Genomic DNA, 25,625 nt, shown 5'->3' with positions numbered 1-25,625 from the left:
TACTAGTTTGGGGTGAGTAAGTTATTATATGATCAAGCATTTTTCCTCCTTTGGAATGTTTTTGCAACAACTTTCTTGAATTGTATTCATTGTTTCAATAGAACCTTCAAAGTTACACTGATTTTAACTTCTTATAATCAACTCTGATTTTTTTCTGATTGGTAGATGAATGTTTTAATTAAATTGAATACTATTTTTACAATATTATATTCTGCTGTAACATATTATAGTTATCACTTATGTTATACATAAGAACAAGAGAACAGTATTAACAGTTAATAATATAGCATACTATAATTTTAGAATGTTTTAGAATGTTCTAATATCCTATAAACAAACAATATATCTAACAACCATTTAATGTTCTAATGAATCCTAGAAATTATTAATCCCAAGAGCTACTCTGGAAAATTAAATAAATTTACATTTCTTTTGAGAGAAAGTCTCAAGGTTTGCTTGCTCAATTCAAATTTATTTTTATATAATGCTCTTTGGTAATAGTGCAAGAAAATAATCCAAGTATCTGTCACATCTTGCTCATTTGGAAACATATAGATACAAATAAGACCTGAGATCTCTCTCCCCTTGAAATGTAAATGATATTGGCTCAAATCTCTATTTCAGAATTCTGATCCTCTTCTTTCTGCATACCCTGTTATTATGATCCAAAGACACAACTCACCAAAGAACAAAACTCTTTCGTAAAGTATTGAGTTTACTGAAAAATTTTGTATAATTGGGAAAGGTCACACAATTTAATGCCATAAATTAGGACAATGTAATTCACACATTAAACATTCCTTTTCTTAGAAGGCCTTTTAGCCATCTCACCCATGGGAGTCTCTCATTGTCCTATTACCTCATATAACTACCTGTTATCCTTGCTTCTCATTTTTTTCCCCATATGGGATAGTAATTTACCTTCCTTTGCTCCTCATAGCAATGATTTTAGTACCTCAGCCTCCCACTCGATGCTTCTTAACCCTGACTGCACATGATAATCACCTGGCCCCTGGCCCCAGAGATTTTAATATAACAGTCTCAGGAGGTACCCAGGCCCGTGTATTTTTTAAATGCTTCTCAGATAATTATTGAACTGAAGGGACTAATCAAATTATTTTTCCAGATATTTCTCTTTCTAAGAGGACTTCTGGTGCTAGATGGTAAGAAAATAAAAGTTTCAACTTCTTATATAAGACTATACATTTACAATCTGAAAGCATATAGCTTATTTCACATTTATTTCAATGCAGTCACAATTATTACTTTATGTTTTGGATTTTTATGCCAATTCTTGGTAATACAAATTCTTGAATTTTCTTGAATTTTTTCTTATGTATTATCTATGCACACAATCTGATGGTTTGACTGAATTTGTTTTTTACTTCTTTTGCTTTCTTTCAGTATTGTCTGGGATTTCAGTGTGTAGAGCTTAAATACCATGTCAATTTTCGGAGCTGCAGTTCTTTCAGGGATTGTAATTCAAATGGAGTAAGTAATTTCAGTTTTCATTTTAAGCAACATGCTTTGAACAATTCAATAAACAGTTTGGAGATTTAAAGAAATCATTGGAATAATTTTTTTGATCACTTTCATGCTGCTTGGTGTCATTTAACAGTTTGTACATTATAACTTCAATCTTATCTTCTTGAGAAATCTTGCCAAACTGTTTATTAGAGAAGATAAAGTAGAAACATTTAAGATGATTCTGGATGTATAAGATGTTTGGTAAATATGTGGGCTGGATGTGCTGTAAGCACTATGTGTTACCATCTAACCAAAATGATCTTATTTTTACAGAGAGAAGGCAGGAAATGGTAAATAAAGGTCATTAGGATTTTCTTGCTGGTCTTGCTCATTAATTTAGTGTCTGGGCTGTTCTGTGAAGCTAGGAAGTAAATGATAATTAGAGGCATGTTACTGGTGATTGACAGTAGTTTGGTCTGGCTGTGGGGAGAGTTGAAAGAATTTATTTGGCAAAAGAATTTATTTGGCAAAAATTGATTTGGCAACAGAAGCCAGATATACTTTCTACAGTATGGGAAATGTCAAGAGAAAATTTGTTGAATTTGTCTATTTAAGGTAAATTCTCTGGAATGGATAAATTCTCTGGAATAAATTCTCTGTTGAATACGTGTAGAATATTAATTGGCCTCTATTGAAAACCATCTTTGTACATAAAAATTGTTCTATTTTCTGATTATTCTAGGTCTGCAACAATTTTAACCATTGCCATTGTAGAATGGGGTTTGCTCCTCCTCATTGCAAGCCGATGGCAAAAGATTTTGGAAGTATTGATGATGGACACAGGAGGAAAGTTGGTTAGTGTCTTTAAAACTTTATTAATCAAAGACAATATGTAAGACAATAAATTACGGTTGTACGTTCCAAGTCACATTGCAAAGCAACTAATGTCAACAAATACGGTTTTACTTTACTTGTAAGATTTTAAAAGACTCTAAGACAGTTAAGTTTGAACTCTTCTTTATATATCAACACTGACATTGTCTAACAAAAAGTGTAACTAGTGGTAGGAAATTTTAAAAGTAGAAATTCCCGTGCATATAATTTGATTAGTTAATTTAGATTATTCACTTTGTATTGTCTCATATATTCCTAGTTTTAAATGATGTTAGTAGTCATTGTAATATTAATGCCACCAGAATCTTTCAAGGCTACTCCTTTCTCCTGCATTTTAGGGGCTACAATCTCATCTTTAGAAATTTCCCTTTAGGATATCCCCTCTAGGGTTCCTGAGTAGTATTTTGAGATCAAGCAGGCCTGGATGAGACTGGGAACAGGTGGGGGATAGTCCCTGGTTCCAGAAGGTTATTGGAGCCCGCCTAAACTAACCTGGGAGAAGAGGAGGTCTGTCTACCTTTACAAACCCTTTTTCTTTTGGGGCAATTAAATGGTGAACTCCTGGGCAGACTTATGTGTAGCTTGACTATTAGTGGGGGGCATACCTAGGGTGAGTAACTTTTCAGACAGCTAAAACACAGCTGTATCAGACTGTGTATCAGACCAAAAAATAAACATAATCATTTAACATATACAACTACACGTATATTATTATTTTCACATAAATATGTTGAAAGAATAGGCATTTATTTGAAATTGTATATTATTCTGTACTGTGTACTTTTGTTACATAAATTGCTATTATTTAAGTGAAATAGCAATAGAACTAGTAAACAGTGCTGATCAATAGTAGTTTATAGAACAACCAATTAAAAAATAAAATATGTGAGCAAAAACAGCAATGCTTTATAATGAGAATATTTTATAATGTAACCTCTGATACAGCAATTTATTTTACCTCTTTTTAAAAATTCTTTACTAGATATTTAAATTTTGCATGGTTATCTTATTGTTTATTCTTAAGATACATAAACATAGGACTTTTAGAAAGGAGAAAGAATATAAATATGATAGGAATGATTAAAGATATGCTCATATTTAATGAAAATAGCATTGACATGCTTCCTTCTGTGCCATAATACAGTCGGACATATTTTTGATTTTTGGTTTCATTTTCCAGTTATACTTTTCTGAACTGCTTGCAGCCTATAAGACATTCTTCTTTTAAGTAGTAGCAAAATGGAATAGAATCAAATGTAAAATTCATTTTGACTTGAAGCTCTGTTTTAACAAACCCACATTTACTGAATTCTGCTGTCAGTCCATCATGGTGGCATTAAGCTAAGTATCTTGACAAAAGCATTTGAGCATGGGATACTTGGGTCTTATTTACTAGATACAGCAGGTTTTCAGGCTTGGAAATATTATTTTGCAGCTCTTCAAAACTCATTCTCTTTGTTTCTACAGGCTTATTCTAGTAGGCCACCTCTCTGTCAATCAGCTCCTTTGCATATTTAAATTCATCTTATAGGCTGTCCATGTCTATAAGGCCCATCATATTTATACACTCCAAAGCACATTGGATGTCATGTGTTAAATCTCTCTTTCTCAGGGAGCATGCTTTAAAGCACAGAAGTAATCTTAATTAGTGAAATCTAAGTTGAATTCCACATAAATTACAGTTTTAATAAAGGAACTGAGAAGGTCCTTCTTAACTTGCTTACCCATTTCTGGTTACATTTTTTTGAGTTCTGAAGCAGTCTTATTTCCAAAAATATGAGTCATTTTTTCATTGTATGAGTTGTCACAACCTGTGCAAATCATAGAACTACCCAGGTGCAGTCAGTGCATCCTTTTCTATAATCCTGATGGCCCCTTCACAGGTCATCAGATTGTTTTGGAGAAATAGCACATAAATTTCTGCTTCACTACACACTTTTTTTCCTATTCTCATCCTCTATGAATTTCAAAATTAGAGAAGTACATTCTTCTTGTCCAAACTTTTAAAAATAAGATTTTACATCTTAAATATTTTAACATATCTTTTATGGTCAGTAAGGAGTACAGTCGTCTTCTACACTTGTTTAAGGAAGCAATTTCTTTCCATTTTGTGAAGTTAAAAAAAAAATTCTTGGTAAGTGCTTATGCGTTTTGAGGAAACTGAAACTGACTGAAACTTTCATTATGAAAGCCTTTATATCACAGGAAAACAAATCACACTCCTTTTGGTGTTGTGTACCAGGTGTACAGGACATTTGGCAAGTGAGATCTTTTTCTTTTCTTCATTAAGAAAATTATAGACTGAACGGAACTTGCAAAAATTTACATTTGCCCTGTCTGCTAACTACACATATAGATGAGCAAAGTCTAGTTTGTATTTGAGCAAGATAGCAAAAATCTTTTTGTTTTATATGGTTTTATTAAAATTTTCATAGAAATTCAGAAGCCTATTTGAAACTCTGTTCTGGAAACCAAATTACCTAAGAGCTGGGGGCAATATTTTGCTGCCACATTCACTTGGTAAAATGTGACAGAATCATTACTTCACTGTGAGGAGTCAACAGATGTTATCAAAATAACTCTTTTTTCTCCCGTTGGGCATTTTAGTTGCAATCTATGAATCTGGAAATGTAATTTCACTCAGTTTTGTAGAGCAATCAAGAAACTGAATGAATAGATAAAACATTTTTGTTCTTGTGGTGTACCCAAACTAATTCAGTGGTAGCTATTTTTATTTGAACATTGCTATCTTTTGGGAAGACAATTTGTTTTTTTCATTTAGGAAACAGAAAAATATGATTGACTTAGAAATACTTGCTTGTCTCACTGCAGACATTTGAGATTCCATCTCCATATGTAGCTTTCACAGCTCCTTCTCCACCATACCCAAATCCAAATATTTTTAATTGAGATATAACTGATGTATAACATTACATTAGTTTCAGGTGTACAACATAGTGATTTGATATTGTATACCTTGGAGAATAATCACTGTAATGCGTCTAGGTAACAGCTGTCACCATGCATAGTTACAAATTTTTTTTTCTTGTGTTGAGAACTTTTAAGTTCTAATCTCTTAGCAACTTTTAAATAAGCAACACTGTATTATTGAATGCTTCTGCACACTAAGCGGAGATGTCGGCACAGCCGTTTCACACTGGGCACTCTGGTTTGAAGTGTTGGGTGCAAAGCCTCTGCACTCGACACCTTATGAGGGAGTGAAACAAGACTAAGCACAAAGGGAAAAAAAAGGAGGCAGAGAAAAGATGGCTGGGTAGAAAGACGTTAGTTACCTCACCCTCTCTCACAAAAACACCAGAATCACAACTAACTGCTGAACAACCATCAACAGAAAAATACTGGAACCTACCAAAAAGGATACCCTACATCCAAATATAAAGGAAAAGCCACAACAAGATGGTAGGAGGGGCACAGTAGTGGTAAAATCAAATCCCATACCCATCGGGTGGGCAACCCACAAACTGGAAAATAATTATATCGCAGAGGTTCTCCCAAAGGAGTAAAAGTTATGAGCCCCATGTCAGGCTCCCCAGCCTAGGGGTCTGTCATTGGTAGGAGGAGCCCTCTGAGCATCTGGCTCTGAAGGTCAGCGGGGTTTGATCACAGTAATTCCACAGGACTTGGGGAAACAGAACCTCCACTCTTGGAGGGCATACACAAGGTCTTGTATGCACCAGGTCCCAGGGAAAAAGCAGTGACCTCACAAGAGCCTGGACCAGACCAACCTGCTGGTATTGGAGGGTCTCCTGCGCAGGCTGGGGGTGGTTGTGGCCCACTGCAGGGACAAAGACACTGGTGGCAGTAGTTCTGGGGCGTACTCATTGGCATGAGCCCTGCTGGAGGCTGCCATTTTCTCACCAAGACCTGGCCCCACCTAACTGCCTATAGGCTCCAGTGCTGGGATGCCTCGTGCCAAACAACAAGCAGGATGGGAGCATAACCCCACCTATCAGTGAACAGGTTGCCTAAAGTCTTCCTGAGCCCACAGCCTCCCACTAAACACACCCCTTGACATGGCCCTGCCCACCATAGGGACAAGACCCAGTTCCACCCACCAGTGGGCAGGAACCAGGCCCTCCCATCAGGAAGCTGGCACAAGTCCCTTAGACCAGCATCATCCACCAGGGGGCAGACAGCAGAAGCAAGAAGAATGACAACCCTGCAGCCTGTGGAACAGAAACCACAATCACAGAAAGTTAGACAAAATGAGATGGCAGAGGAATATATCCCAGAGCAAGGAACAAGATAAAACCCCAGAAGAACAAGTAAGTGAAGTGGAGATAGGCAATCTACTCAAAAAAGAATTCAGAGTAATGACAGTAAATATGATCTAAAATCTTGGAAAAAGAATGGAGGCACAGACTGGGAAGATACAAGAAATGGTTAACAATGAGCTAGAAAATCTAAAGAACAGACTAACAGAGATGAACAGTAAAATAACTGGAATGAAAAATACACTAGAAGGAATCAATAGCAGAATAAATGTAGCAGAAGAACGGATAAGTTACCTGGAAGACAGAATGGTGGAAATCACTGCCAGGGAACAGAATAAAGAAAAAAGAATGAAAAGAAATGAGGAGAGTCTAAGAGACCTCTGGGACAACATTAAATGCATCTCATTATAGCAGTCCCAGAGGAGAAGAGAGAGAGAAAGGACCTGAGAAAATATTTGAAGATATAATAGCTGAAAAATTCCCTAACGTGGGAAAGGAAACAGTCACCCAAGTCAGGAAGCGCAGACTCTCAGGCAGGATGAACCCAAGGAGAAACATACTGAGACACATAGTAGTCAAATTGATAAAAATAAAAGACAGAGGAAATATAAAAAGCAACAAGGGAAAAGCAACAAATAAAATGCAAGGGAATTTGCATAAGGTTATCAGCTGATTTTTCAGCAGAAACTCTACAGGCCAGAAAGGAGTGGCATGATATATTTAAAGTGAAAGGGAAGAACCTGCAACCAAGAATACTCCACCCAGCAGGGCTCTCATTCAGATTTGACAGAGAAATCAAAAGCTTTACAGACAAGCCAAAGCTAAGAGAATTCAGCACTACCAGACCAGCTTTGCAATAAATGCTAAAGGAATTTTCTAGGTGGAAAAGAAAAGGCCACAACAAGAAACAAGAAATATATGAATGGAAAAGCTCACCAGTAAAGGCAAATATATAGTAAAGGTAGGAAATAATCTGCACGCAAATATATCAAAACCGGCAATTGTGAGAAGATAGTACAAATGCAGGATATTGGGAATGCATTTGAAATTAAAAGACTGGCAACTTAGAACAATCTTGTTTATATATACACTGCTATATCAAAACCTCATGGCAACCCTAAACTGAAGATCTACAGTAGATACACGCACAAAAAGAATAAGGGATCCAAACACAACAGTAAAGTTAGTTATCAAATCACAAGAGAAGAGAACAAAAGAGGAAGGGAAGAAAAAGACCAAAAAACCCCAAAACAATTAATAAAATGGCAATAAAAACATATATATTGATAATTACCTTAAATGTAAATGGATTAAATCCTCCAACCAAAAGACAGAGACTGGCTGATTGGATAGAAAAACAAGACCTATATATATGCAGTCTACAAGAGACCCACTTCAGATCTAAAGACACATACAGATGGAAGTGAGGAGATGGAAAAAGTTATTCCATGAAAATGGAAATCAAAAAAAAGCTGGAGTGGCAATACTCATATCAGACAAAGTAGACTTTATAATAAAGACTGTTATAAGAGACAAAGAAGGACAGTACACAATGATCAAGGGATAAATCTAAGAAGACATAACAATTGTAAATATATATGCACCCAACACAGGAACATCTCAATATATAAGACAAATGTTAACAGATATAAGAGGAGAAATTGATAGTAACACAATAATAGTGGGGGACATTAACACCCCACTTACACCAATGAACAGATCATCCAGGCAGAAAATCAATAAGGAAATACAGGCCTTAAATGATACATTAGATCCTATGGACTTAATTGATATCTATATATCATTCTATCTGAAAACAGCAGAATACACACTGTTTTCATGTGCACATGGAGTATTCCCAGGATAGATCACATCTTGGGCCACAAAGTAAGCCTCAGTAAATTTAAGAAAATTTAAATCATATCAAGCATCTTTTTTGACCACAGTGCTATGAGATTAGAAATCAACTATAAGAAACAAACTGTAAAATACTGTATTATTTACTACAGTCACCATGATGTACATTAAATCCTCATGATGTATTTATTTTGTAAGTGGAAGTTTGTACCTTTTGACCCCCTTCAGCCAATTTGCTCATCCCCCACCCCAATGTGTGGCAACCACCAATCTGTTCTCTGTATCTATGAGCTTGTTTTTTGTTTTGTTTTGTTTTTTAGATTCTACATGTAAGTAAGATCATATGGTATTTGTTTTTCTCTGTCTGACTTATTTCATTTAGCATAATGAAATATATGAGCCTTGAGGCTCATCCATGTTCTTGCAAATGCCAAGATTTTATTCTTTTTATGGCTGAATAATATTTCATTTTATATATATATACATATATCACATTTTTGGTCAGGATGATGGATGATTGTTTCCATATCTTGGCTGCTGTAAATACTGCTGCAATGACCATGGAGGTATACGTATCTTTTTAAGTTAGTGTTTTCATTTCCTTTGGGTATATACCCAGAAGTCGAATTGCTGGATCATATGGTAGTTATATTCTTAAATTTTTTGAGGAACATGCATGCTGTATTCCATAGTGGCTAACCCAATTTACATTCCAACCAACACTGCATGAGGGTTTCCTTTTCTCTACATCCTCACCAACACTTGTTATTTCTTATCTTTTTGAGAATAGCCATTCTGACAGGTGTGAGGTAATATCTCATTGTGGTTTTGATTTGAATTTTCCCAATGATTTGTGACGTTGAGCATCTTATCATATACCTGTTGGCTATTTGGATGTCTTCTGTGGAAAAATGTCTATTCAAATCTTCTGCCCACTTTTTAATTGGATTTTTTTTTGTTTTGCTCTTAAGTTGTATGACATCTTTGTATATTTTGGATATTAACCGCTTATCAGATGTATGATTTGCAAATATATTTTCCCATTCACTAGGTTGTCTTTTCATTTTGTTGCTAGTTTCCTTTGCTGTGAAATAGCTTTTACATTTGATGTTTTGCTACTTGTTGATTTTTGCTTTAGTTGCCTTTGCTTTTGGTGTCAGATTCAAAAAATCATCACCAAGATTAAAGTCAAGGAGTTTACTGCCTATATTTTCTTCTAGGAGTTTTATGGTTTCAGGTCTTACATTCAACTCTTTAATCCATTTTGAGTTAATTTTTATGTGTTGTGTAAGATAGTGGTCCAGTTTCACTCTTTTACATGTAGCTGTTCAGTTTTCCCAACACAATTTATTGAAGAGACTATCCTTTCTAGATTGTATATTTTTGGCTCCTTTGTTATATGTTAATTGACCATATATGCATGGTTTATTTCTAGGTCCAAATTATTTTTGGCATGTTGTACAATATGCTATGTTTTGGTTACTTACATATCTAATCTAGTTGTATACGTTCCTCCATCTGTCACTAGGAACAGTCATTTAGCCTTCTTGTTCAGTGATGTCTGGGTCATGCTGGTGTTAGTATTGTCGTCATTCTGATTTTTATTATCTGAGCTCTTAGAAAAGATCACAATATTGACAATATGAAAAATTAGTGCTATCTTGACACAAAGCACAACAGTTAATCCACAGACTAAGTCAAAGATGTACTGTTCACATTAATGATTTCAATACCCTTAGGTTGCACACTTAAGTCACATCACTCAGAGTGAACATCAGTAGTCGGAGTTAAAAACAGCAACAGCAACTGCAGATAATCTATGCTATATTCACTTGACACCAAAACAATGTTGCTTTTAGTTCCTGGGTATTTTTTTTAAGCTTCTGTATGAATTTTGTTTTGTGCTTCCAAACTTCCAAGCCAGTTTCTAAAAATCAGAAAATTTCCCATCCTGTTAATGGATGCCCCGGTATATAAGGCTTTCCTGACAACACTTGGAACAGTGCCAGGCCAACAGTCATGGTTAGTTACCCTAGGCCACTTTAGGTCCAAATGGCAGTACTGTGGTTGCACCTGAGCCTGGGCTCAGAGGAAACCTTCCAATACAACTAGTTTCTTTTAGTCAGCTGCCGTAGGCTGTATTCATCCCCTCTATTCTGGGGCCTGTAGGTCTACCCCGAAAGCCCTGGGCTGGTATGCCAGCTGACTGCCTGTTCTGTGCCCAAATTATCTCCTTGGGGCCCTGTACCCAGTCAAGGAAACCCTGGGCTGCTGATGGGCCTGGACTCCATGTGGGAGACGCCCTTGTGATGCTGAATGCATTTGGGGGCATAAAGAGTTTGAGAGGCAAGGTGATCCCAAGGAATCCAAGTTTGCTTTATATCCTCATTTTATTTATTTTGAATATCACTGACTTATGTTAACAGTATATGGCCTGGAAAAACCTCAAATTATGGAATTTATCCTGGCCTTATTTGTAACCAGTATCTTATTGTCTTTTGTTAATATTTCATGGATATTTTCAAAGAATGTGTAATCTGTTTTTACAGCATTACATACAAAGATATAACATATGTACATAATTAAATATAATTAAATATATATGTGGTTGTGTGTATGACTTACTTGTTTGCATATTCTAGAATCTAAATCCTCATATATTTTTGTTAACTTGTCTACTTGGTATATAAAATTTATACATCAAGTTTATTTAATCTTATATTATAATTTTTCTTTTAATAATTTTTATATAATCTTAACCCCAGAAGTTAACCACTGCTAATATTATATATTATTATTGATTTTTCAGGTGTTATTATCAACCTTTTAAATCTATGACAAGCCAACAGTAAAAAAATTTCCACTCGCATTTCTTTAATTTCATGAGGCTTCCCAATTATCTTATGGTTGTAGGAAATTTATAATTATTCTGCATATTTTTCTTTCATTACCCTTGACAATCACTTCTAGTGATATTTTTGACCTTTTCTAACACACATACATTTTTATATGTATATGTTTAATTGTTAAACATGCATAACATAAAATTTACCATTTTAACCATTATTAAATGTATGGATCAGTGACATTAAATATATTGGTGTACACTGTTGTAAACCCACCATCCATCTCCAGAACTCTTTCATCTTGCAGAACTGGAACTCTATATTCATTAAACGATAATCCCCCATTCCTCTCTTCCTCAACCCCTGGAGGCCACCATTCTACTTTCTGTTTCTATGAATTTGACCACTTTCACATACCTTATAGAAGTGGAATTATACATTATTTGTCCTTTTATTTGTGGTTTGTTTCATTTAACATAATGTCTTCAAAGTTCACCCATGTTGTAGCATGTCAAAATTTCGTTCGATTTTAAGACCATATAATATTCGGTTGCATGTATATATCACATTTGCTTTATCCATTGATCTGTTGATGGATACCTGGCTTACTTCCGCATTTTGACTATTGTGGATAATGATGCTGTGAATGTGGGTGTACAAATATCTGTTTGAGTCCATGCTTTCAATACTTTGAGTATATACCTAAATGTGGAATTGCTGGATAATATAGTAATCCTATATTTAACTTTCTGAGGAACCACCAAACTCTTTTTCATAGAGGCTGAATCATTTTACATTCTCATCAATGAGTTTTCTAATTTCTCCATATCCTCACCAACTTTTCTTTTTATAGTAACCAACCTAATGAGTGTAAGGTGATAACTCACTGTGGTTTTGATCTCTGTATGGGTATATCAGGATCTATGGATCAAAAATTGCCAGTTTAATTTTTAAGAATATCATCATTTTGTTGAACGTTGTTATCGGAAGATCTGTTGTATTTTATTATCTTTTTTTTTTTTTTTTTTGCGGTACGCGGGCCTCTCCCGTTGCGGAGCACATGGATCACGGGCCCAGCCACTCCGTGGCATATGGGATCTTCCCGGACCGGGGCACGAACCCGTGTCCCCTGCATTGGCAGACGGACTCTCAACCACTGCGCCACCAGGGAAGCCCGATCTGTTGTATTTTAAATTGCTACTTTTTATAGGAAACCTGATTTTTTGTGTGTACATTTTATCAATGGACTATCATCATTTTCAAAAGGCTTTTAGTTGATTTTTTTAGGGGGTTGATATTTTTTAAATGATATGAACTGAAGTTAATAATTTTGCCACACCTTTTTAATAATAATTTTCCTTTCTTTCCTCTTCTTCAGTTAATTTCACCTTATCTCTCTCTCATTTCATAATTGTATTGGGTAATCCATTCAGAATAACAGGAAATCATCATGAAAGAGGCTATCATTACTTCTTAGGAATACTTCTAATATTGTCTCATGAAAAGGCTGCTCCTTTTGATTCAATATTTATCTTGTTGAGAAAATATTTATCTCTCCCAATTTTATTTAAAATCAGGAATGTATTTTGGGCTTTATTAGATATGTGTAAGGCATCTATTGAACTGATTATATTGTCTTATATTGCCTTTGAAGATTTTCTAATACTAAACCATCTTGTCTTCTAGTCTGAAGTTCTCTAGACTATTAGGTAATGAATATCGCTAGGAAGGAAAGTGTTTTTTTTGAAGTACAGTCAATTTACAATGTATTAGTTTCACGTTTACAGCATAGTGAGTCAAAGTTTTTATAGATTATAGTCCATTTAATGTTATTAGGATATTGGCTCTATTCCCTGTGCTGCACAAATATAACCTTGTAGCTTATTTTCTACATAGAAGTTTATAGCTTTTAATCCCTTTCCCCTCCCCCCTTCCCACTGTCCACTGGTAATCACTTGTTTGGTGTTCCACAGCTAGTTCTCCCTTCAATGGATGGCCTAGGGAATAAATGACCTCATCCATTCTTTCATGAAAATACACTATTAGTCTGCTTGGTTGCCATAACAAAATGCTACAGACTGGGTGTCTTAAACAATAGAAATTTATTCTCTCACAGCTGTGGAGGCTGGGAACCCATGATCGAGGTGCTGGCAAATTCGGTTTCTGGTGAGAGCTCTCTTCCTGGCTTGCATATGGCTGCCTTCTTGCTGAGTCCTCTGTGTGTGTGGAGAGAGAAAGCTCTCTGGTGTCTCCTCCTCCTCTTATAAGAACATCAGTTCCATCAGATTAGGACCCCACCCTTATGATCTCAACCCTAATTACCTCCCAAAGGCCTCATCTCCAAATACCATCACACTGGGGTTTAGGGATTCAAATCAGCATATGAATTTGGGGGAACACTATTCAGTCCATAACATTCCATCGTATGGCTCCCCAAATTCATGTCCTCCTTTTATGCAGAATATGTCCACCCCATCTCAGTAGCTCCAAAAGTCTTAACCCGTTTCAGTATAAATTCCAAATACAACGTCTCTTCTAAATATCATCTACATCAGGAATGGGTGAGACTTGAGGTATGATTCATCTTGAGGGAAAATTCTTCGCCATTTATGAACGTGTGAAATCAGACAAGTTATGTGCTTCCAAAAAACAAAGGTGAGACAGGCATAGGATAGACATTCTTGTTCCTAAAGGGAGAAATTGGAAAGAAGAAAGGGGTGACAGATCCCAGTAAATACAAATAAAACCTAGCAAGGCAAATTCAATTCGATTTTAAGGTTGGAAGATAATCCTCTTAGGTTTGATTTTCTGCCCTCCAGGCCCATTGGGGTAGCAGCATAACCCCAGAGCCTGCAGTACAGGCTACCCTACTCCTTCAGCTGTGGATAGAGGCCCCATCCATACTGCTCTTTGGAGTGGCCCTGCCCCTCTCAACCACTGGGCGGGGGAGCTTGGCCCAGCAGTGTTTCTGCTGGTGTAATCTCATCCTTATTCCTGAGGTGGTTCACATGCACAGTCTCTTTATCAGATGATTTTTCCATCCACACTTTTGGTATGTTCTCTCTAAAACATGTTTTCCCATTTTTTGCAACATGGATAGACTGAGAATTCTCCAAATCTTTAAGTTCTGGTACCTCCCTGTGTAACGCTTACTTCTTCAATTTATCTCCTTCTCTCACATATTACTATAAGCAGTCAGGAGTACCCAGACTACATCTTCAACATTTCACTTAGAAATCTTCTCAGCTATTATCCAGTTTCATGGCTCACAAGTTCTATCTTCCATAAAACACGAGGTTACAATTTAGCCAAGTTTTTTGCCACTTTACAGCAGGAGTTGCCTTTTCTTAATCATTTTCCTTTTCTGTCTAAAATCTCACCAGAAACAACTTTCATGTACATATTTCTACCACCATTCTGTTCATGATTATCTTTTTACTCTCTAAGAAGATGTAGGCTTTCTCTTCTGCTCTCCTCTTTTCTCCCTGAGCCCTCACCAGAGTTGCTTTCACCGTCCATGTTTCTACCAACAGTCTCTTCAGATTAATCTAGGAGTTTTCTAAAATGTGCCTCAAAATTCCTCTAGCCACTACCCATTACGAGTCCCAAAGCCATTTCCACATATTTAGGTATTTATTATAACAACACCCTGCTTCTTGGTACCAAAATCAAAATTCTCCAGAGAAACAGGATCAATAGTATGGAGAGAGAGAGAGAGAGAGAGAGATGTTTTAGAAGGGACTGATTGGCTCATGTGATTACGGAGGCTGACAAATCCCAAGATGTGCAGAGTGAGTCAGTAAACTGCAGCTCCAGGAGAGCCAATGGTGCAATTTTTGTGTGAAGGGCAGCAGGCCTGAAGGTCAGGAAAGCTGATGTCTCAGTTTGGGTACCTCAGGCAGGAAGGATCTTCCCATATCCACTGGAGGGTCAGTGTTTTTGTTTTATTAAGGCCTCCAGGATGAGGCCCACCCACGTTAAAGAAAGCTACTGCTTTACTCAGTCTACTGATTTGAATGTTAATCTCATTTGAAAACACCCCATAGAAACACCCAGAATAATATTTGACCAAATATCTGAGGTCATCGTGGCCCTGTCAAACGGATGCATAAAATTAACTGTTACATATATGAACAGTGTTTGCTAGAGAAAGATAACAGGAGTCCCTCTCTATAAAATGTTTTTGGCAGGATATACTTATCCGTATATATAGATTATTCTATGTAAACCTGGACTTATGGTGGAATAGCTGGCTGGAGAAACTTGGTAATCATGTAAACTGTGTAACTAACAGTGCAAAAGTGAAATGACTATTTATGAGCAATCTTGTGTCTACTTTACACAAAGCTCTCCATCTGTGTTTTCTGTAATCAATCTGAATGTGGCACAGGGTGGAGGATAGGGAAGCTTTGGGAGCTGCCGCTGATGCATGCTGGCTCCTCCAGGGAAAAATCTTTTATTTCTATACCTGATATTTACCCATGAAGTTTGGTATGGGTAAGATCTATGTTTTGGGGAGTTTGATATGACAGTTAAACGCTTGAGTCATAAAGGCTAAGACACTTCGGGGTCATAAAAGGAAGGAGGTGAAAAACCATGAACAATAGTTAAATGACTGGATGATTCCCTGAGGCATCTTTAGAAGGAGGTAGAAGCCTTGAGGCAGACTACTGGGGACTAGTTTAACCAATGGGAAATGGAGATTCCGAGTAATTAACTTAATGAAGGTCACCAAACTGAGAGGAGAGTTAGTAGAAAATATTCTTTGTTGGCTGGTATAAATAAGTAGTGCTTGTTAAAACTAGACAGTATAAGCGAAAGAAGTGAGACCAGTTTTTCCTACTTAGACTTCCAAGGCCACCTGGGCATATATTACATTCATTTTCAAATAACCCATGTGGTATCACTGATTACCCGGAAGACTATACACATAGCTGAGAATCAATCTGCAGTATATGGCCAGAGAGGCTGATCTCTTCATCTGATTCACTTGTTTTCTAATTACAAATATCACGTAATCTTTGTCTCGAAGATACTGGGAGCCCCAAGCGCATGCACAAAGCTGACTGAAAAAGAAAATGTTGCTCCTACCTTGAACTTGCTTAAAACAAACACATGGGGGAAAAGGGAGAAGTGCTGGGACAGTAGTAGGAGAAGTATTTTGAGCCTCAGCGGTCATCCACACTGTAGCTGGGGAGTTGCTCTTCTGACCGTCAGCTCCTCCAGTGCGGCGAAGTGATAGAGTCACAGTTCATATCAAATAAAAGGAAGCATACCAACAAATTGTGGAGAAAGCAGAACTCGATACGTTATGAATCCGGAAAGGTGAATGCAGATGTCAGCTGAGAATCTACAAGAACAGATGAGGAAAATGTAGATATTAGCACTAGTCAGTCAGAAGTGGGTCAAAGCCAAGCTTAGCCATGCATTCTATAAAATAATTCTAGAGCCATTTTAACAATTTCCTATTGCTGCATATTTGATTAACGAACTTAAGTTTAGAGACTACTGATTTTTAATTTTTAGGAAAAAAATTGTAGTAATGTAAGAGAAATTAAATGCCAGATACCCCAGATTTAATTCTCACATACAGGTACAATCCAATACTCTTTGTGATATACATGTTTGAGCCTCGGAAACCCTGTATCAGAACAGAATTGAAGAAATATTTGCAAGTATTAAGTATGTGGTCCATGAAAGAACATTACTACCTTCAATCAAGGAAATCACCATTGGGTGGAAGTTTGAAAACTCAAAAACATCAGTAAAGCGCTAGTAACAGCCCATTTTATATATTAGTTTAGGTTTTCAGATTTTATTATATTCACAGTCTATGTGAATGAAATTTTTAGTTTTGGGGAATATTGTTGGTAATGATACCCCTCCACCTTTTGATTTGGTTAATAAAATCTCTGACATAATTTGAAATGGATGCTTTCCATTCTAGGTAAAAAGTTATTGCTGCAGAGATCTCTCAGTCTTCCAAAACACAGATTTCAACTGATTTTCTACACTTCTCTACCTGTGTTCATCATTATTATTGCTATTATAATAAAACAGAGTAAAATAAGGGAGCTATGCTACAGAGGAGAACCTGAAAGTGAGAGGTATATATATTTTAATTCTTATTAAATTAAATAAGTCAAGCAAAAAGTAGTCAGGTTTCATCAGGAATAAGCTAAAACTGTAGGTAAAACAATATGAGTATGGCCCAGGGATACATTTCAAACTAGCTTGGTGTTTTCATGTTTTCTCTGGTTTTACTCATTACTAAAACCATTCATTTTACCACCAGTATCACTTGAGGAGGAGATATGGGTGCCAAGGGTATTGTGGAGGTTTATTCGTCCTCTTAATCCACTGATTCTGTCTAAATAGTCAAATTGTCCATGAGCTTCATGAGAATAAATAACACTGCATTTAAAAAGTAAATAAATAAATAAAATTTTAAGATATAGATCCTCAGACCAGTGGTAAATAACTTTATCAGAACAGCCCACTCAACTAGATATAATACCTATGAACCTGCCTGCATAATATTTATTTTCCTAATTATTGCTGATTTGTCCAGTCACTTCTCAGCTAGAAATTACATGTGTAATTCATACTAATCAGGTTAGGAGACAGGAGGAAGCATCATGGAGTGGGGAGAAAATTATATTTAGCCTCAGAAAACCTGGTTTCAACTCCTAAGTCTTACATATCTTGCTAACTATGATATCTTGAGCAAGGGATTTAATCTTTATGTTCTTAAAATTATTCTCTATAACTCTACAAAATGTGAGATAATAGCTTTCCAATGTATCATAAACTTTTGGGTACACCAAATTAATAAATGAAATCACCATATTATCTGTAATCAGTTACACAACTATTTAAACATCATTATTGAGCCCCTTAGTCATAATTTACTGTATTCTTCCAGAGAGGTATTTACCTCTAGTTTTACCTTCCAAGAAGTGATATGAAGAGAAGATCTGAGTATGTTACGAGAGGATGAAAGAAATCTGTAGAAATATATGGAAAAATTAACTGAAATTTTTGACTGCTACTTTATGGTTTTGGTTTAATTTGGCCTGAGGAGTTAGTGATATCATAGAATCAGGGGGCCTATCTGTAAAATTGAGTAAATGTGAAATGAGGATGTGAGGATTTTGTCAACAAAGCAAGGTGGCTGATGGCATTTGTTCTAATATTGAGATGGTACCAGTTTTATTTTATTTTGCTGGAAGGAGACATTTTATGTAGTGAATCACTCTGTTTCTTTGAAGAACATTTTTTGTTCAAATAGTCACTTAATTGTTCAACATTTTTAAATTCCCCCACTTATTTAAAATAAACTTTATCGATGTTATAGGTCTGTGTCGGAAGAAAGCAGCAGTAACAGCAAGTTGTCACTCAGTGTAAGGTGAGTGTAGAACGAGTGATTGATTAACCATTTGGCATCATACCTTTTGATCATTATTGAAGGAGCACTTAAAAATTGTTAGCTTGAAACCAAAACATTTGTTAATAATATTCTTTGTGGTTCCCATTGTAGGTGATTTTATAATGCTAAACAATAAAACTTGATTTCATTATGTCTCAACCTCTCCTCCCTGACCTACACCAAAGGAGTGATTTTTGTGCACCCACACTAACATTTATGACCACATAAGTTTTAGGATTCTTTTTTTTTTTTTTTGAGGTTTGGTAAGCAGCACTTATATGTTGATGACATTTTACTGCCACATAATAAGAGGACTGATATTATAAAAATGTCAGATGTGCTTATAGTTATAATATTATCTCAGAAAAAAATTATTGCTAATAAGATAGAGCCTTGGAGTTTTCATTCATTTTACTGTCTTAAGATCCCAAATAACAACCGAACTTTACACATCAAGGAATGAAGAAAAGAACAAACTAAGCCCAAAGTAAGTGAAAGGAAGGAAATAGTAAAGGTCAGAGGAGATACGAACAAAATGAAGAAGAAAAAAGCAATTTTAAACATCAACAAAAGTAAGCATGTTTTTTGAATAAAGAAAGAAACCTTTAGCTAGACCATCTAACACAAAAAGAGAGAAGACTAATATAAATAAAACCAGAAATAAGAGGGGAGACATTACAAATGATACTATACAAATAATCTTTTTATAGTTTATAGTTCATGAAAGATTACTGTGAATATTTGTATGCTAAGAAACTGAAGAACCAAAAAGAAATGAATACATTCCTGGAAACATACAACCTGCCAAGATTAAATCATGAAGAAATAGAAAGTGAGCAGATTAAAAACTAGTTAAGGAGATTGAACCAGTAACTAAAACCCTCCCAACAAAGAAAAGCCCAGGACAGATTGGCTTTACTGGTGAATTCTGCCAAACATTTAAAGATGGATTAAAGCCAATATTTCTAAAATTCTTCCAAAAAGTAGAAAAGGAGGTAACACTCATTTTATGAGGCCAGCATTACTCTGATACCAAAATTGATAAGGGCACTACAGAAAAAGGAAACTACAAGCTAATATCTGTGATGAATATAGATGCAAAAATTCTCAACAAACTACTAGCAAAGCAAATTCAACAGCACATGAAAAGGATCATGCACCATGAGAAAGTGACATCATGGGAGTGCAAGGATGGTTCGACATATGAAAATCAGTCAATGTGATAACCCACCACATTAACAAAATGACGAATGAAAATGACAAGATCATCTCAATAGATACAGAAAAAACGTTTGACAAAATTCAAAATGTTCTTATGATATATTCTTTCCACAAATTAAGAATAGAAGGAATTTACAGCATGATAAAGGCCATATATGAGAAGCTAACAGCTAATACCATAGTCAAACTGAAAACGTTGAAGCATTTCCTCTAACATCAGGGACAAGGTAAGAATGCCCACTGGCACCATATGTATTCAACCTAGTACTGGAAGTATTAGCCAGAGCAATTAGGTGACAAAAGACATCTACATCAGAAAGGAAGAAGTGAAGTTGTTTTTGTTTTCAGATGTCATGTTCTTACACATAAAAAACCCTAAAGATTCCACAAAAAATTATTAGAACTAATAAACAAGATTAATAAAGCTGCTGGCTCCAAGATCATTGTACAATAATCAGTTACATTTCTATATACTAAAAATAAGCTATCTTAAAATGAAGTTCAGAAAACAATCCCATAGATAATTGGATCAAAAAATAAAATACTTACAAATAAACTTAACTAAGAATGTGAAAGACTTGTGTACTGATAACTACAAGAAAGCAGTGAAAGAAATGGAAAGACATCCTGTGTTCATGGGCTGAAACAATTAATATTGTTAAAATATCCATACCACTCAAAGGTATCTACAAATTCAATGAAACCCCTCTCAAAATTCCAGTGGCATTTTTCACAGAGATATTAAAAAAATTCTAAAATTTATGTGGAACCACAAAGGACCCTCAATAGCCAAAACATTTTGAGAAAGAACAAAGCTGGACGCATCATACATCCTGATTTTAAAATATATTGCAAATCTACTGTAATCAAAACAGTATGGTACTGTTATAAAGACAGATAAAGACCAATGGAACAGAATAGAGAGCCCAGGATTCAATCCCCACATAGATGGTCAAATGACCTTTGAAAGGGTACTAAGAATATGCAGTGGGACATGTTGGTGGGAAAACTGGATAGCCACATGAAAAAGAATGAAATTGAACCCTTACATCATACACAAAAATCAACTCAAAGTGGATTAAAAGTGACCCCAAAGTGTAAAACTCCTAGAAGAAAACATAGGGGGAAAACTTCATATCATTGGTCTTCACAATGAATTTTTGGGTTGATATCAAAAGTACAGGCAACAAAAGCAAAAAATAGACAAGTGGGGCTCCATCAAACTAAAAAGGCTTCCGCACAGCAAGGGAAACATTTAATAGAGTGAAAGAGCAACCTATGGAATGGGATAAAATATTTTTAAACCATGTATCAGAAAAAGGGTTAATAACCAAAACACATAAGGTACTCCTACCATTGATACAAAAAAGAAAATAAAACCTGATTTTAAAATGGGCTAAAGACTTGAATAGATGCTTCTCCCAAAATACCATACTTAGGGCCAACAGATATAGGAAAAGATAGCTCAGATCACTAATCATCAGGGAAATTCAAATCAAAACCATATGAGGTATCACCTGTTAGAATGGCTATTATAAAAAAAAAAACCCCACGAAAGTCAACAAGTGTTGGCAAGGATGTGGAGAAATTGGAATCATTGTACAATGTTGATGGGAATGCAAGATATTGTGGCCACTGTGCAAAACTGTTGGAGATTCCTCAAAAAATTAAAAATAGAACTACTGTATGACCCAGCAATCCTACTTCTGGATATTTTTCCGGAAGAATTGAAATCAGGATCTCAAAGCAGTATTAGCATTTTCGTGTTCATTGCAGCACCACTTACAATAGCCAAGTTGTGAATACGAGCTAAATGTCCATCATTGGATGAATGGATAAAGAAAATGTGGTATATACATATAATGGAATGTTGTTCAGCCATTAAAAAGAAGGAAATCCTGCATTTATGACAACATAGATGAACCTTGAGGACATTATGCTGAGTGAAATAAGCCAGTCACAGAAGGACAAATAACTGCATGATTCCACTTAAGCTATCTCAAATAGTGAAGCTCGTAGAACTGAGAGTAGAATGGTTGTTGCTTCAGGCTGGGATGACAGTAAAGTGGGATGTTGCTAATCAATGAGAATGAAGTCTCAATTGTGCAAAATCTAGAGATCTGCTGTACAACGTTGTCCCTATTGTTAAAAATGTATGCTTAAATTTTTGTTAAGAGAGTAGATCTCATTTAAGTGTTCTTAAGCACAGTAGAATAAAATTTTTAAACCTTGAGGAAGTTTTGCTTCACAAAAGACACCCTTATGAAGGGGAAAAGGGAAGCCACAATGTGGGAGAAGATGTCTGTAATACATATTTCCAATGAAGAACTCATACTCAGAATATATACAGAATCCCTGTAAACCAGTAACAAAACACGGGAAAGCCTAATAGGCAAAATATTTGAAAAGACGCTTCACAAAAGATGATATCAAAGGAGCTCAAAACATGAAAAATTGCTCAACATCACTAATCATCAGAAAGAGACAAATTAAAATAAAAACGAGTGTCCCCTACACACCTATAAGAGTGGCTAAAATTAAAAGAACAGGCAACCTCAAGTGTTGGTTAGAATATCAAGCAACAAGGACTCTCACACACTGCAGGCAGGAGCATATATTTTATCACTTTAATACTTTTATTACAGTTCAGCAGTTTAGCATCTTCTAAAGTTATCAGGTTTCAGTTGTTTACAATTTTCATTTTTAAAACTATCATGCTTACATTTTATATTTACTTTATATTATAACTAAACTTTTATTTCCTAGAATTTTGCAAAGGAGATTTTCCATAAATTTTGAGTCTAATTACCTAAAATATTTTTTTCCTTTTCCATTTAATTTGAATCTGCTTGTCTTTACTTCTGTTTTTATACTTTTAACTTTAAATCTTATTCTTTTCTTTTCAAATATCAATAATCTGTATATAGGTAAGCTTCTGTATATTTAACATAAATTCACTATTTTTTATATAAAAGGGTAGGAAAAATTGAGAAAAAGATTCTGAAATTCATATGAAAGGAAAGTAGGGATAACCAGGTAAACTTTAGAACTAACAATTAGTTAAAATTTAGATCTTTTTATTTTCAGAAAGCGTCTTTCTGATTTTTAATGATTATCAAGTATTTATTAAAATATCTAAAATACCTTGGTAGGTATATGAATTAAAGATAAATTTCTCATAATCACAATACCCAAAGAAAAGTTCCATTAACAATATAGATGTATATATTCTTAAAAATTTTTTCTAAAGAATAAACATAGGGCTTCCCTGGTGGCGCAGTGGTTGAGAGTCCACCTGCCGATGCAGGGGACACGGGTTCGTGCCCTGGTCTGGGAAGATCCCACATGCCACGGAGCGGCTGGGCTCGTGAGCCATGGCCGCTGAGCCTGCGCGTCCAGAGCCTGTGCTCCGCAACGGGAGAGGCCACAACAGTGAGAGGCCCGCGTACCGCGCAAAAAAAAAAAAAAAAAAGAAAAATAACATTTAAAAAATCCATTATTATGAATATGTAAACTACTTCCAGTTTTTCTGTATTATGAACACCCTCTAATAAACATCCTTATATTATTATATAAATTATAATAGTCTAAATAATAAACTAAAGGCTATATAAATTATAGCCTCAGGGTAAATCCCTAGAAGAGAGCTTGATCAAAGCATAAATATAATATTTACACTCTTGCTTTTTGATATCTACTGCCAAATTACCTGATTGTAATGATGACCACCAATCCATTTGTGTCAGGTTGTAACCTTCATAAGTTATTTTTAGTCATTTGTACATTTGAGTGATGTGCTTTCTAGTTTATCTTAAATTTTACTTTTTCACTATTGTATTGAATTTTCTTTATTTTCCACTGTGTCACTTAGTAATAAGCTGTTTCTTAAATGAGTATGTAATAGAAAGAAAAATACGTAATATAAAAGTAAGGGATTAGAGGCATTTTTGAGACTTCCTTTAGTATGAGGGATGCTTAGTGTACGTTTACCTTTTCCCATCTCTCTCGCTCCACTGATTTTTTTTGTTATGTAAGTTGGGAGTTTAGACCTAGCCTAATGTTAATAAATTCCTGTTTTTTAAACATTATTTTCTTGGTTCCAAAAACACTTTATCATTTTCAGTTTTGTACTGAGGTTTACAACAAACATTTGACTCTATTTTATGCTTAACTGTTTTCATCATTCATAATTCTGGTGGATTATTTTCGATTTTAATGACAATAAGATTCTTTTTAGTCCGGAGAGCTTGGGATACCCAAATCTTGCCTTGACTCTCCTCTCTTGATTTATTCAATAAAATTGCACGTGCTTGTGAGTAGGTGAATCATTCTGTTTCTTATTATAGCAGTACAAGTAATAAACGTTCATTTAAAAATATTCAAAAGAATAAAAAAATTATCATCATTAATCTTAGCACCTAGGATGATCATTTTAAAATATTTCAATATATATAGATGTATATATGGTGTATATGTTGGTGTTTTATCTTTTATAAAATGTGATTGTACTTAGAAACATCACAATTTTTCATTTTTATTCTAAACTAAAATCCGTTTATATACTTAGAATGGAAATTTAAAGGCACTTTGCTTTATTGACCTAGTTACCAAAAATAGATAAACACTTAGGATATTTTAGGAAGCCACTCTAGTAGAAGACTAAGAATATTTGCAGTTGAAGGTAACAGATGATTTTTTTTTCTGGAATCAATTTTTATTTTCTTCATCCTTTCTCTTCAGTTTTCCATGCCTTTTAAATAAATTCTTGTGTTAGAAATATGTGGGCTCCAAAAAAAATAATAAATAACTGGTATTTTGTGGTGTGCTTTGTCTTGTTTTCCCTCACAGTAACAGTCTCTAACAATCTTGGCCTGAAGAGAGGATGGTACCAAATAAATCACCAGAAACTGGCCTAAACCAAGAAGGAAAAAACATATTTCTCGCTCGCCTCTGTTGTCACTGCTGAGGGTTAAATTATGAAATAATAAATCATCTGCCCCTGAATCACCTGAATTATGTCTGGTGTTTTCTCTGTATTTTCAGTTCCAACTTCCAACTTATCTACTCTAACTTGAATCCAGAAAAGGCTCTGAATCAGGTAAAAGCAGCCAAAGACCCTCACCCCATAAAGCCCTGAGGGCCTGCCAGTTGTGCCTCATGACCCCAGGGTAGAGAGCATCCCTTTTCCTTTCTGCTCTTTAGGTTGACCTGAATCTCCTCCCCACCCCCGGAAGTCTTAACCTTCCTCCTTCCTTGCAGAGCTTCTAAACTTCAGGTAGCCTGTGACTTGTCCCAGTGGCATTTACTCAGCTAGGAGTTGAATCCAGTGTTTCTCTTGTTACTGCTTCTCCTCTTTGAAAGCTGCGTACCCACTTTAGTGTATTCAGATTCCTTTTTTTTTTAATTATTAATTTTTACTGGAGTATGGTTGCTTTACAATGTTGTGTTAGCCTCCACCGCACAACAAAATGAATCAGCCATACACATACAGATATCCCCTCCCTTTTGGACTTCCCTCCCATTTAGATTACCACAGTGCATTAGGTAGAATTCCCTGTACTATACAGTATGTTCCCATCAGTTGTCTATTTTATACATAGTATCAGTGTATGTGTGTCAGTCCCAGTCTCCCAATTCCTCCCACCCCACCCCTTTCCCCCTCTATTCCTTATTATA

The 25,625-nt window shown here is 35.5% G+C and overlaps 1 protein-coding gene across 1 annotated transcript in view; it reads left to right on the top strand.

The window, feature by feature from the left end:
* LOC307179583 (disintegrin and metalloproteinase domain-containing protein 5-like) overlaps window positions 1–24,946 on the top strand; it is a 129,895-nt gene extending 104,949 nt beyond the window's left edge. The window contains exons 17-21 of the mRNA XM_079908939.1: window positions 1,405–1,491; window positions 2,210–2,321; window positions 17,247–17,406; window positions 18,657–18,707; window positions 24,798–24,946. Coding sequence (XP_079765065.1) covers window positions 1,405–1,491; window positions 2,210–2,321; window positions 17,247–17,406; window positions 18,657–18,707; window positions 24,798–24,810 — 423 coding nt within the window. The 3' untranslated portion in view covers window positions 24,811–24,946. The remainder of the gene's footprint in view (window positions 1–1,404; window positions 1,492–2,209; window positions 2,322–17,246; window positions 17,407–18,656; window positions 18,708–24,797) is intronic.
* Window positions 24,947–25,625: the final 679 nt, after the last annotated feature.

This window comes from Stenella coeruleoalba, assembly GCF_951394435.1.
Source record: "Stenella coeruleoalba genome assembly, chromosome: 21".
Lineage (NCBI taxonomy): Eukaryota > Metazoa > Chordata > Mammalia > Artiodactyla > Delphinidae > Stenella > Stenella coeruleoalba.
This window is presented reverse-complemented; position numbering and strand designations above follow the sequence as displayed.